We start from the raw sequence: 14,611 nt of genomic DNA on the forward strand, positions 1-14,611 counted from the left end.
TGTCTGGTGAGTGAAAGCCTGCCTGCCACTGGTCCATTGTGCATTCTGCCACCTGGGAGAGCCGAAGGGCTTGGCCACATGTCCCAGAGTGAGATGTCACAATGATGGACCTTTCCTGCTTGGGAAAGGGGTGGTTGAGAGGGACAAATTTTTACTTCCTAGCATGAGCAGATGCCCTACCTGAATTGGAATGTGATAACTTGGATGCCAAACGGGCCCAATCTAAGACAACTTTCATCACCAAGATCTGCTATCATCAAACCTGCTCCCAGTTTGTGAAATCACACACTGAGTCCCAGCCCCCATAATACCAAAATAAGAATGCTTGACTGTCTAGCAGAGACCTCCTCTGGGTAATGTTTTGTAATGTATACTTCTGTTAGTTGTCTGTTACTGTAACAAAATATCTGAGATGATCAACTTATAAAGAGAAAAGGTTTATACTGGCTTCCAGCTTTGCAAGGTTGCAATTCATAATCCATTGGCTCCCCTGCTTTGGGTCTTAGCAATATACTACATTGTGGCTGCAGTGTGTGTCAGAGCAAAACCTATTTACCTCATGGCTAGGGACTAAGAGATACAAAGATACCCCAGGGTCTCGCAGTCCCCTTTGAGGACCAACCCCCAGTGACCTAAGACCTTCTGATTAGGTCCCACCTCTTAAAATTCCCATCACCTCCCAACAGTGCCAAGCTGGAGACCACAGCTTCTACCTTGAGCCTTTGGGGAACATTCAGATCCACCTTGTGTCAGTACTGTCTCTCTCACCTTTTCCTAAGGAAACTAACATGTTTTCCCCTCACAACTCTCATACATGTTGGGTCAGTGTGGCTAGTCACCAACAGGGATTGATTTATACCTCTTTCATATTGTTGGGAGCCTTTAAGACACTTCATTATGGCCATCTTGCGTCCCCGCGTGTGTGCGTCTAATCTCAGCTGGTCTTCCAGAGACCCCCTGAGCGCCAATCCTAGTCCCCCGTGCTGCCCCATATCCGCTCCGACAAGATGAAAGAAACGATCATGAACCAAGAAAAACTCGCCAAACTGCAGGCACAAGTGCGCATTGGTGGGAAAGGAACTGCCCGCAGAAAGAAGAAGGTGGTTCATAGAACAGCCACAGCAGATGATAAAAAACTTCAGTTCTCATTAAAGAAATTAGGGGTAAACAATATCTCTGGTATTGAAGAGGTGAATATGTTTACAAACCAAGGAACAGTTATCCACTTCAACAACCCAAAAGTTCAGGCATCTCTGGCAGCAAACACTTTCACCATTACAGGCCATGCTGAGACGAAACAGCTGACAGAAATGCTACCCAGCATCTTGAACCAGCTTGGTGCAGACAGTCTCACTAGTTTAAGGAGACTGGCTGAAGCTCTGCCCAAACAATCTGTGGATGGAAAAGCACCACTTGCTACTGGAGAGGATGATGATGATGAAGTTCCAGATCTTGTGGAGAATTTTGATGAGGCTTCTAAGAATGAGGCAAACTGATCTGAGTCAGCTTCTGAAAAAGATAACGTCTTGGAAGACGTTACTGGGAGCTGCTATTTTATATTATGACTGCTTTTAAAAATTGTTTTTGTTTATGGATCTGATAAAATCTAGATCTCTAATATTTTTTAAGCCCAAGCCCCTTGGACACTGCAGCTCTTTTCAGTTTTTGCTTACATACAATTTATTCTTTGCAGCCAGTTAAGCTGAAGAAGCCTGGGAATAAAGTTTGAAACAGATTAATAAAAAAAAAAAAAAAAGACACTTCATTATATACAGTTACAGATATGCACCAAAGTAGAGAGATCCTATAATGAGCCCCATGCACGAGTCACCAGCCTCACCAATAACATGTGAGCAATCTTCTTTTGTCTACTCTCAGATCACTTGCTGATGAGATTGAAGTAGATCCAGGACCCTCTATCATGTCATGTGTGGATGTCTTAGCATGTGTCTCTATAAATGATGAGGACTTTTTGTAAAAGCGCAACCTCAGTAACATTCACACCCAAAACAAACAACACAAAATGATTCCTTAATATTTTCAAGTATTTAACCATTGTTCAGATTTCCAAGCTCCAGGTGTGGTGGTGCATGCCTGTAATCCCAGAACTTGAGAGGCTGAGGCAGGTGGATCGCTGTGAGTTTGAGGCCAGCCTGGGCTACCTCATGAGTTCAACAGCAGCCTGAACTGTAAGCAAGACCCTGTCTCAAAAAAAGAAAAACATTCCCTGAGTGGCTCGATATTTTTTTGTTTGTTTGAACTTTGCCCATGAATGTAATTCGCTGATGGGCCTTCCAAGTCCCCTTGATCTATAGCAGTGGTTGTCACACACTGTATACTGGACTAACCTGGAGGCTTATCAGAGATAGGATATAGGGTGGTTTATACCAGAAAAATTCTCACAGTCTAAATATTTCTGAGTGCATCTCTGGTATACCATGTTCCTCTGTCTTCTCTTTCTTATAAATCAGTAGTTATAGCAGAGATTTAACCAGGTTCCAGTTAGCTTTCTTTGGGCAATGCCACCTTATTGGTGGTGACACATCCCCTCCAGTGGGAGGCAAACAATATCTGGTTGTCTCTCTTTTCTGGTATTATCAACCCCTGATAATTATCGTATAGAACCATTACTTCTTTAGGGGTCATGATTAACATTAAAGCTGCTGGGTTTTTGCTTTATTTAGTGACTGATACTCTTTATAAAAAGAAGTATCAATTATTTGGCTACCCTGAGATTTTATTTGTTTTTTTGTTTTTTGGGGTTTTTTTTTTTTTTTTTTGGTACCAGGGATTGAACTCATGACCTTGTGCTTGCCAGGCAGGCACTTAAGCCACTGAGCTAAATCCCCAGCCCTGAGACTTTATTTGTATAAGAAATATAAGTGAATGTTTTCTCTGCTTCCCTTTATTTTTGTTTTGAGACTGAGGTGTTTTTGGCATCTGTGTTTCCAAGGTGACCAGAGAGATACTCTCCTCTTGGAGTACGTCCTGGGCTCAGGGTTGAAGCACACTGGTTGTGTGTCTTGAGCCGCGGCAGTTGTCCCTGTCATTGCTGTCTTTGACTCCTGAAAGCTACTTCAAGTTGGCTCATTCCTTTGGAAATGACTCTATTAGTCTTGCTAGTTTGCTAGTTATTTTGTCTGACAAGATATTTCAACTACATCTTGAGAATTTTCTGTCCAGCCCCTTAAATCAGTCATTTCTTCCCAAGAATCTCTGGTTCCTTCTAGTAGGGAAAATAGGAAATGGTAATCATTGATTAAGATATCCTCGGGAGTGGTGGCACATGCCTGTAATCCTAGTATTTGGGAGGCTGAGGCAAGAGGATCATCATGAGTTCAAAGCCAACTTGGGCTACATAGTGAAACCCTGACTCAAAAAAAAAAATCTCTATACCAGGTGCTCACTGGGAGTGGTTAGGTCATTGTTTCATGCCTTTAATGGATAGAACAAGCAAATATATTTATATCTATTAAAAAGATAAAAACATTACATGACTTTGCTGATTCTTCCAATTCGTTTCATAACTATAGTTTTGGTCATTTTGATTTTCACCATAACTCCATTGAGCTATGTTTGTCTTTCTGTTTCTCATCTGAAAATCCTCTCAATGTTAGCAAAATAATCACACATTTTCTTTTTTAAATTTATTTTAAAGGGAATAAAACAAAACAATAAAATGCAACAAAACAAAACAATGAGAACAATGTTGAATTTCAAAAACAAGACATAAGCAAATCCCCAAAAGCTGCTATATTACACATTTAAATAGATGCTCAGACTACTGGGTTTAGGCCTGAAAAGTCAATCAAACAATACAAACATGAAGTTGTTTTTCATTTCGGTAGCTATCATCTCAGCCTGTGTTCCTCCAAATCAGCCCATTGCTTACCCGTGGATGGTTGAGGGGTTTGGCTCTTCTTGTCTCCCAGCCTGCACACCGAGTGGCCCACAGGAGAGGACTAACTTCTTGGTTCTCCTCCCAGCCACGATGGCTGCTGGCTCACAGGAAGGGGTTGGCTTCTTCTACACATTTCCAAAATCCTTCAAATAACAATGCAAACAAACAACAAAAAACCTAAAGATCAGTTTTTTCTCCCAGTGCTTTTTCCAGTACTGAGGATTGAACCCGGGGTCTTCCAGCTGAGCTATATTCCTAGGCCTTTTTTATTTTTACTTTCAGACAAGGTCTTGCTAAAGTGCTGGATTGCCCAAACTGAGCTTGAACTTGCAATCGGCCTGCCTCAGCCTCCAGAGTGGAGGGATCACAGGCCTGTAACACTACTTTGGCAGTTTATGTAATTCCTTCTGTCCTCAAGTTTGTGCCATTAGGAATTCCCAGCTGACTTGCTCTTTTACAATCACATGGAATAGTTCCTCTCTCTGTGATCATTCCTCATGCTGTGATCAGGACAGCGTCACTTCATTTTGCTAAGATTTTGAAAATTCATTATAATTTTAACTTTGTTGTATAACTAAGTAAACTATTTACATAGTTCCCAAGTCAAATCCACAAAACAAGATTTATTTAGAGAAATCTGTCTCTTGGCTCAGTCCCTTCTACTCTATTTCTGCCTGAACAAGTAATTTTTCTCCTTTTACTCTTACACTAAAAAATATAAGCATGATAAATAACAGCATCTGGCCCTCCTAGTCCTTGACCCTGACTTTTCTGGGTTGGGGCTGCAACGCTCCCTTTTCACAGCGGCCTCCCCCTCCAGTCTCTCTGAGTTACCTTACCTGGTTCTTTTTTCTTTAAAAGCACTTTTTACTGCCTGGGATCATCACACACAAATCTCCTCCCATATCCTGGCCCCAGTGGCTGCCCTTCTGGTATTCATTTCTGTTTTCCACTTCTGAAAGACCAGCAGCCCTCCGTGTACCAGGCTGAGCTGTGCATTTTCTCACACAGTCCCACACATGCCAGCGGTTTCCTCCATGGAAGTCTGACCCCAGGACCTCAGAACGTGGCTGTAGGTGGAGCGGGCTCTTTAAAGAAGTAATGAAGTTAAAACGAGGTCACTCACATGGACCCTAACATTGGTATAGCTGGCATCCCTATAAAAAGAGATTATGGGCTGGGGATTTAGCTTAGCAGTACAAGTGCCTTCCTGGCAAGCTCCAGGTCTTGAGTTTGGTCCCTGGTACAAAAAAAAAAAAAAGCAAGAAAAAAAGAGAACCTTAACAGGGGTAAGGATTTAGCTCAGCAGCATAAGCGCCTGCCTGGCAAGCACAAAGTCCCGAGTTTGAACCCAGGTACCAAAAAAAGAAGAAGAGATTACAATCACATAGCCAGAGAAGATCACATAAAGTCACAGAGAAAAGAAGACAACCACCTTCAAGCCAAGGAGAGGCCTCAGAAGAAACCAGCCTTGTCGAGACCTTGACCTCAGACTTTTAGGCCATAGAACTGTGAGAGAATAAATTCCTATTATTTATACCACCAGGTACATGGTATTTTGTTACAGCAACTGTTGCTAACTAATACACTCCTCATTCCAACCTGTGCTCTAGTAGGAGGTGACAGTGTTCCTCCCAGCCTCCAGAGTCCATGGGAGAGATGTGATGGCTGTCGGTCCAGAGATTGTTGCAGGAAAGACCAACAGAAGAGCTATCTTCTTACACCATTGGCACAGTCTTTCTTTCCCTCTAACAAGAGAAAACACTGTACGTTGCCCCAGCTGCTGATGGAAATCATTGTTTGGACTGTGAGGGAAGCTATAGCAGAAGCCTCCTGGTAAAATGCAGGACCAAGGCAAATGGAGATGCGTTCCTGATGAAATATGCCTGGAATCTTCCCACCCTAGACTTCCTGTTATATGAGATAACACAGTTGTGATTTAAGTGGGTTTCGGATGGAGTTCTTGTCTGCGGCCAAAAGCATTCCTGCAGATGTAGCTGTCAGAATCCCAGCTCCACCAGAGCAGGCACCTTGTCTGCAGGCTTGGGTTAGGACTGAATTGCATCCCCACCCAGACACGTTCAAGTCCTAACATATCTGTGTACCTATGAATCTGACCTTATTTGGAAATAGGGTCTTTGCAGATGTAACCAGTTAACATGAGGTCATGCCAGATGCGGGTGGGCCCTCAGTGCAGTCACTGGAGTCCTTAAGAGGAAACAGAGCCTCAGTCCTAGCGAAGAGGCAGAGATCGGAATTATGTTTGCACAGTCAAGGAACACTCAGGACTGCTCGCAACCACCAGGAACTAGGGGAATGGGAGAAGGATATTTTCTTTTTTTTTTTTTTTTTATGACATCCCATTTATCTAAGAGAAGGATATTTTCCTAGAGCCCGCAGAGGGAGCCCCCGATGACACTGATCTCAGACCTCCAGCCTCCAGGGCTATCCGAGAATGCATTTCTGTTGTTTTAAAGCCCCCAGACTGGTACTTTGTGATGCTAGGACATGAACACACCTGGGGTCACGCAAACCTTCCTTCCAGTGTCACCTGAAGGCCAATCGCCTGACCTCCTGGGGCAGGGTTCTCTCCACCCTGGGGAACGCAGACAGCTACCAGGCACCAAGCAGACACATACTTTTCTCCAGGAGCTCCCTTCCCACGACACCATAGTAAGAGCAAAAACTGAACCCATTTCCTTGGAAAGCAGGGACGAGATAAGTGTATCCACCCTCACTGTTACTGTTCAGTGTAGTACTGGAAACTTTACTTAGAGCAATCAGGCAAGAAAAAGAAGTAAACATGACTCAGATATTAAAGGAGGTCCCTAAATGAGGAGCTGCATATAGCACATACATTACAATATTCACAGACAAGAAATGCTCAAAGGAAACTTCCATTTGATGACTTTTTTTATTTGCGTAACTCTTTACATGCAGTACTACCATGTACATTAAACTATAGTACCGTACTTTACAATATGAACAGCAAAAATTACAATACTGTACTGAAGAAGCCTCCATAAGGCCACATCACTGCTCACATACTTAACATATGTAATTTCAGCACTCAGGAGGCTGACGCAGGAGAATCAACATGAGTTCAAGGCCAGCCTGGGCTACATAGCTAGACCCTGTCTCAAAATAAATAAATAAAAGCCTACATATGAGCTTTAATGAGACATAATTCACATACCACACTATTCACCATAAAAAAATACAGTTTTTAATATTGGGATGTGTGAAGACAAACCAAGAATTATATCACAATGAATTTCAATTAATATGATTGAATTAAGGGCAGAAGCATCATCAGTATCTATATAAACTCAAAATATACTTCTGACAGTAACTCTAAAATGTCAATGGTTGTAACCAAAGTAGAATACAAAGTGGTCAAAGGCCACTTTCCAGGGAGGCTGTCTGTTCAAACCTATCCCTTGACTAAGTAACGTGAAATAAGAAGTGAAAGTCACACATTCCTTTGAAAGCATAGACTCAACTACTCTAGAGCTATGTATTTTAAAATTTGCAAGAGGATGCATTTTCCATTATGTCTGTGGTTGTCACCTGGAAGTGATTTTCCTTTTGTGGGATCTCTCACAGCACCTTTTGGTTGTTAAAATCAGGGTTGGGAGGGGGGACTACCATGATCCTACAGGAAGAGACCTGGAATTCCCCAAAATACCCTCTCGGGATGCATGGGAAGTCCTCTCCACAGCTAAGAATTATCGGGTGCCGAGGCAAATTGTCTCAGACACGGTAAGATCTGAAATGCCACCAGCATGGAGACTTGATCACAAGTTATTTTCCTACTGCACACTGATTGTCAGATCATTTACTCACTAATAACGAGACTGCGGCATGGGCATAGCATTATGTGAGCTTTGGCACCAAACAGGCCGAAAATGGAATTGCAAACCAATCCTTACAAGTCCCAGCCTAAGTTCTTAACAGCACAAATCATACCAGGCATACTTCTCTCTCAGAGTGGTTGTGAGGAATTGTAAATGAGAAAAATTTTTCTAAAGGGCTGGGCACAGAGGCTGGAACTCAGAAGTCATCATCAAATACAAACACGCATAAGGAATGTGAGTTTCTTCCCATACTGAAACCAATATTTAATCAAAGCTAGATTTCTTATAAAATCAGCAATTGACCTTCCTTCACTGGCCCATTTGATGGGCATAAAATATTCTTGTTACAAAATCTGCCTATTCTAGAGCTGTGACCACCATCTCTGGGATTTAGGGTCTCATTTTCATCTGAGAGATGGCGTCCACTGGAACTTGATGCTGTATCTGTCAGCTTGCTGGTACCCTCACTTGTGATAGCTTCTTTCTTTGGTCTTGGAGATAATTCAAAGTACGTTTATCTGTAGTAGTTGCCTAGTCAGCTGTTAATGACAGAATCCCTTCTCTTTAGGACTGCAGCAACCTTTCTTTTGGGAAGGATGGATACTCTGCCCTAATGCCTTTTCCTTTACCATCCATCAAACTCTAGCTTGGCACTGGCCCCTGAAGACAGCAGCTCAGACTCCTAGTGCAGGTGACTGCAAGGGTTGCCATCGTGGGGCAGCTCCATGTTCCTGTGCCTGCAACGAAAATCATAAAACATTGAAGAAAGAAACAGAAGAAAACACTAGAAGAAGAAAAGGCCTCCCATGCTCATGGATTGGGAGAAGCAATATTGCTAAACTGGCTGTACTACCTAAAGTAATTTACAGATTCAATGCAATCTCCATCTAAATACCAATGTCATTCTTTACGGCACTAGGAAAAAAAAAACATTTTAAAATTCACATGGAAACAAAAAGATCCTAAATAGCCAAGAGGGTTGGGGGGAGAAGCATGGGTGGTTGCATCATTCAATTTCAAAAATATGCTATAGAGCCATGATAACAAAATCAGCACAACACTGGAATAAAAATAACAACACACCAATGGAATTAGATAGAGGATCCAGAAATAAACCCACACAGCTACAGCCTCTGATTCTTGACAAAGACATTAACAATACATATTAAAGAAAAGACAGCTTCTTTAAGTAACTGTTACCCTGTATAAAATAAACTCAAAATGACCTAAAGACCTCGATATAAGAGTTGCAGTTTGGAAATTCTAGGGGGAAACATGGAAAGATACAGACAAGATAGGCAACAAATTCCTGACTAGGACTGCAAATGCGACTGGATTAAATTAAGAAACATGTGCTTAGTTATTTTCATTGGGTCTTAGTTATTTTTTCATTGCTAGGACAAAATACCCAACACCCACAAGTTAAAATTTGGCTCACAGTTTGTAGAGGTTTTAGTCCATAGTCATCTGGCTCCAAGGCAGGGAGGCATGGCAGAGGATCCTCGCAAGGCAGGCAGAAAGCAGCACAGCTTCTTCCCCTTTTTATTCCATCCAGCCTTCAAACCCACTGGTTGGTGCCACTCACACCTTCCCTTTTCAGTAAATAAATCACACCCAGGGTTACACTGAACTAAAGAGTGAACTAATATCACACACCCATAATCCAATCACCTCCCAAAAGTCGCACCCATGAGTGCATGAGGCTTTGGGGGCCATCTAAACAGAACCCACGCAATTCCCTTGCATAACATACTGCATGAGAAATGAAACAATTGCCAGCAGGTGTGAAAAAGTCAAGGTGGATCCTATTGTTCTGTATAATTAATGTGTGCTTCTAAAGAGGAAGCTAAGACAACCAAAGAAACAGAAGAGACTGAGAGCTCAGCTCTTGGAAGCTCCCTGCGGTGGAGGGAGGCTTTCCAGGGAGCCACCTCTTCCTGGAAAGCCCCCCACCCCCTGAAAGCTCCTGAGGGTTCTACCCCTGACCTCTACGGGGACAGCACCTGCTCTTGGAGCGCTGAGGCTGCGAGGAAGCACAGGCCAGAGAGGGCGAGGCTGTGTCGAGGGGCTCAGGCTGGTGTGGCTGCACCAGCCAGGTGCCAGACATGCAACTGAAGAAGCTGGCCATGGCCCTGTCCCCAGTGACTGAGGGACTGCAGCCCCTAAGGGCGCCTGATGAGAACCTCACAGCTGTGAACTGGCAATCGTTATTGATAACCATGATGACTGGCACTTGAAGCCACTCGTTTTTTTTAAAGTTGTTATTTAGCCATAACCAGAAAACCAATAAGGCAGTCTCCCGGAGACTTGGACCCTCCTTCTTCACACTTAGCGAAACAGTGCTTGCCGCGGAATCACTGAGGAAACACAGTGTACTGCAGTAAGGGTGCGTGCATGCTAGCGGAGGCTTGCTTTTTTTTTTTTTTTTTTTTTTGTCTTTTTCCTTTTCATCGGTACCAGGGATCGAACTCACGAGTGCCTGCTTGCAAGTCAGGCGCTTATGCCGCTGAGCTAAATCCCCAGACCCGCTTGCTTTATTTTTAATCTACATCCTGCCTGTGTCAAAGACAGATTTGCCAGCCAGGCCTGGTGATGTACACCTGTAATCTCAGCACTTAGGAAGCCGACTCAGGAGAACTGCTGCGAGTTCAAGGCTAGCCTGAACTACATAGTAAGACTCCATAAAACCGGAAGAAAACAAAATTTGCTATTGTGATCAAATTATGAGTGAATGAATGAATGTGGTAAATGAATCCTCAAGCTCACTCGTGGAAACAAAACTGCACGTGGGAGGCTGAGGCAGGAGGATACAGAGTCTGAGGCCAGACTGGACAGCTCAGTGAGACCCTGTCTCTAAAAAACAAGATAAAGTCTGCCTTCCGGCTCAGTCATCTTCTTTTCTGACCAATAACCTTACAGTGAAATAACTTTATTAGTGCAATTGCTAAGTTTTGTCAGAGAAGAAAGTCAGCTTTGACTTTTTCTGACAGAGACGTTGAATCATTTTATAACCAATAATGATATTATTGATAAAAGGGAATGAAACTCCCAACCTACTATGTCCAGTAGGAGTTTGTGTTCTCTAAAATTGAAAAATGAATTTTAGGGACAATGGAGGTTAAGAGTAAAATATATTTATTGAAAGAAAGAAAGCTTCTGTCTGAGAGACAGACAGAAGGGGTCCCGAATGGGTTGCCAAGGACTCTGTCTTTTCTAGGGACTTTTTTTTTTTTTTTTTTTTTTTTTTTTATTGGTACCAGAGATCGAACTCACGACCACACGCTTACAAGGCAGGCGCTTATGCCGCTGAGCTAAATCCCCAGCCCTCTAGGGACTTTTATAGAGTAAAACCATGGGGTGAGATGGGTTCAAAGTAGGGAAAACTGGGAACTCACAAGGTAGATGGGCATAAGGTGGGACAGAGCTATGGTTAGCCAATAAGATTCATAGTTCAGGTAAAATTGATTACATTAAGGACAAATGGGGAAGCAAGTCATGTAACAAAGCAGGCATTCTTAGAGAGCAGTGACTCTTCCATAGGGGATGGGACGCTGACTCCTGGCTTCCTCAGGGTGATAGGGAACTATTTAGAACATCAGTCCTTAGGATGTGGGTGCATTTGTTTGATCTTTTGTCTTGAGGCCTGGCCTACCATAGGAGGTACCTGTCTCCCCCACAGTTGCAAGGTATCTGGACTTCTGCACTGGCTCCTCTGGGGACCTAGCCCTGTCTCACTGACTATAGTATTTCTGACTAACTCAGCTGCCTGTAACAATATTTTACCTAGTACAGAAGTAAAAGCTGGAACAAGGGGCTCAAGCAGTGCATTTTGTAATGCGATTCATTGACCCCCTGGGATAGGAAGGAATCTGGATTCTTAGCCCCAACACTGGCTCAGCCTAGTAGTGTATGGTACAGGGGTCACAGCAGGCTGCTGTATCACTGAAAGCTCTAGAAGCTTGGCCATCGCTGGCTGGAGGAAGGCAAACAAAATCAGAGCTGTGTCCCTGCCGGATCTGCAGGATCCAAACCTCCTGGTGCCCTCCCCTCTTCCCCCTCTCCCCTCCTGGCTTTTATCCCTGCTGTGGTCTAAGTGTCTGTGGCCCTCCTCAGAGTCCCTCTGAAACTCAGGCCCAAGGTGGCAGTGTGGTGTTGGGGAGGTGGCTAGGTCTTGGGGCTCGGCTTTTAGGCTGGAGTTAGTGCCTGTATGGAAGAGGCTCAGAGGGAAGCTAGCTCTCTCGCCATTTAAAGACACAGTGAGAGGAGCCCCGGATGACCCAGGAAGAGGCCCTCACAAGACACAGCACCTTGACCTTGGACTGCCCATCTTCAGAACTGTGAGAAATAAGTGTGCTGTTACAGACTGCAGAGTCTAAGGGAGTTTGTTACAGCAGCCTGCGCTAAGGTAAGACCAAACCAGGCGAGCCCTCTCCTCTGTAGTCTGCAGGGAATGAATCAGGCTGAAACGGCACACAAGGCTGCTTTCATTACTTCAGGTGGCTTCAGAGAGCAAGAGCACCGCTGTCACACACACGTGTATGGCTTGGGCATAGGGACCCCCCACACCACACCTCAGTCTTCCTCCTTCCTTTCTGCCTGTGTCTGGGGAATTCTAGGGTTTCCTAAGAAGGAACAGTCATCCACATCTGAGCTACAGCGTGGACTGCTTCTACCACTTTTAGGCCTAACAATTTGGAAAAAACCCTTTATTCTCTGACTTAAAGATCCAACATTTTTCCTGTAGTTGAAAAAAAGACCAGTGTCCCTTCAAATAGCTTCCATTTTACAGATTTAATGAGTCCTAAGGGCCTCTAATCTCCATGATCCTTGCAGGGAATACGGCCCTGAACAAAACACGGGGAACATCTTGGTGCTGCTTCCAGAGCACCATGAGGGAGACTTTAAGACAGGCAGGTGAGGGCTGCAAAGACCTGAGGAGGCAGAACAGAGGCCAGGCAGGCTTCTGTTTCCCGAGGGGCTGCTCACACTGTGCCCCAAGCTGGGGAGAACCTAGAAACCTCAGCAGCATGGAGACCAGGTGTTCAGTCTCCAAGGAAATAAGGTATTGACAGTGACCAGCCTTGCCTTCTCTGTGGCCTGAAACGACTGTTTCCTGTGCATTTGGCCAAAATAAAGGTTATTTCTGCTGAACTCTAACTGAGTTCATAATGTGAGGAAGTTTAGTTGGCTTGCTGTCTGGGGGCCTTTGAAGGCTGGAAAGAGCCGGTGTGTCCTTGGATGCGGGGTCTGGCTTGCAAGTTTGTTCCAGAAGCCTGAAGTTAAGGTTCAGCTTCTATTATTATGTTAACAAGTGGACTTGCCAAGCAACACATCCAGGCGAATAAATATGAAATATTAGTGCATAGGAGATAGCTGGTATACAAAGCTTGTATTTATTTAAGACTCTGGGAAATAATAAATAAGACTACTTCAGTGGAACCCCTTGACAGGTAATTTAAAACTGGGTGTCTCTAGCAAGCAGGAGGTCATGAGTTCAATCCCTGGTACCAAAAAATAAAATAAAATAAAATAAAATTTGAGTGTGGTGGGGCACACCTGTAATCTCAGCTCCTTGGGAGACATAGGCAGAAGGCCCATGAGTTTGAGATGAGCCTGGACAACTCAGTGAGTTCCTATTTCAAGAGGCAATTTTATTGTTTTTTTTTTTTTTTTTTTAATTTTAAGGAGAAAATACAGTTTTAGAAAAGGACTGGAGATGTAGCTCAGCAATGCTACAGGACTTGCTTAGCATGTAACATGAGGCCCTGCATTCAGTCTGCAGTACCATAGGAAAAAAGGCTTAAAAATATGGAGCAGGGAACTTTCTGCCAATGCTTATGTGACTTTGCCTGGTGATTTTTTTTATAGCCTTGTTCCTTTGCATACAAGTGCATTTCCCAAGAAGATAAATTCCTGTGGATGCCAGGCAGGGAGGGGAGAGGTTAAAATGAGGTACACATGTTCGGTTTTCATACCTGTGATATATACATACATTTCTATTTGTATATTTTTTGTTCCATGTGATGAAATGTGTTTAGAAGCACACATATTTATAAAGTGCATCTATCTATATACGTGTGTGGATTCCCACAAACACACATACACACTTTTTTTTAATACATATGTGAATGGTATCATAATGTCAAACAAAGCTTAAGGTTTCTATTTCTGGCATGGCCGAATAGGAGTCTCCGGAAATCCACTCCACAAAGGCTGTGAGAACACAGCCAAAAATGGTCAAAATCAGCTTCTTCAGAACACCAGAAATTAAATAAAGGTTTGTAAAATTCAAAGAGAATGTATTCAAGCAAAACAGCTAAATCTCGGTGAAATGCCTGTGGCATGTTAACTTCCACTAATCTCATTTTCCCCTTCCCAGCTGCAAAAGCATGCAGCTTTCAGCTGTGGAAAGCAGCTCGTACCGTGCCGTAGCAGTCACTGGCATAGGGAGAACAGATTTGGGGCGGCTCAAAAGCCATCTTCTCTCCAGCATCCCCCAAAAGGGGAGGGGGCAACAGCAACAAAGAAGTTGTTTTCACTCCAAGCACATCCCCATTTGCTCTGTCTGATGGCTCCCAAAAAAGCTCCATTGGGACAGGTTCCAGGTTGCATTCTGTGGGAACAGTCTCACAGCAGGTCAGTTGTTAGAAACAGTCAGCACTGTTTAACACTGTAACTGGCTGAGGTAGTGTTCCCAGTCAGAATCAGTAAGAGGCTGGTCAAATGCAAAGTAAAATGTCATAAAAGGAAAAACTGAGGGCTGGGGATTTAGCTCAGCGGCATTAGTGCCTGCCTTGCAAGCAGGCAGTCGTGAGTTCGATCCCCGGTACCGATAAAAAGGAAAAAGACCAAA

The 14,611-nt window shown here is 43.6% G+C and overlaps 1 protein-coding gene across 1 annotated transcript; it reads left to right on the forward strand.

Annotated features, from left to right (window-relative positions):
• Nucleotides 1-882: 882 nt before the first annotated feature.
• On the forward strand, nucleotides 883-1,763 carry LOC100724268 (transcription factor BTF3). The gene has a single exon (XM_003465062.5). It carries the CDS (start codon nucleotides 1,008-1,010, stop codon nucleotides 1,494-1,496), a length of 489 nt encoding a protein of 162 aa, XP_003465110.1. The 5' UTR covers nucleotides 883-1,007; the 3' UTR covers nucleotides 1,497-1,763.
• Nucleotides 1,764-14,611: the final 12,848 nt, after the last annotated feature.

Source organism: Cavia porcellus, unplaced genomic scaffold, assembly GCF_034190915.1.
Source record: "Cavia porcellus strain 051 isolate PalLab524CR breed Dunkin Hartley unplaced genomic scaffold, mCavPor4.1 scaffold_18, whole genome shotgun sequence".
NCBI lineage: Eukaryota > Metazoa > Chordata > Mammalia > Rodentia > Caviidae > Cavia > Cavia porcellus.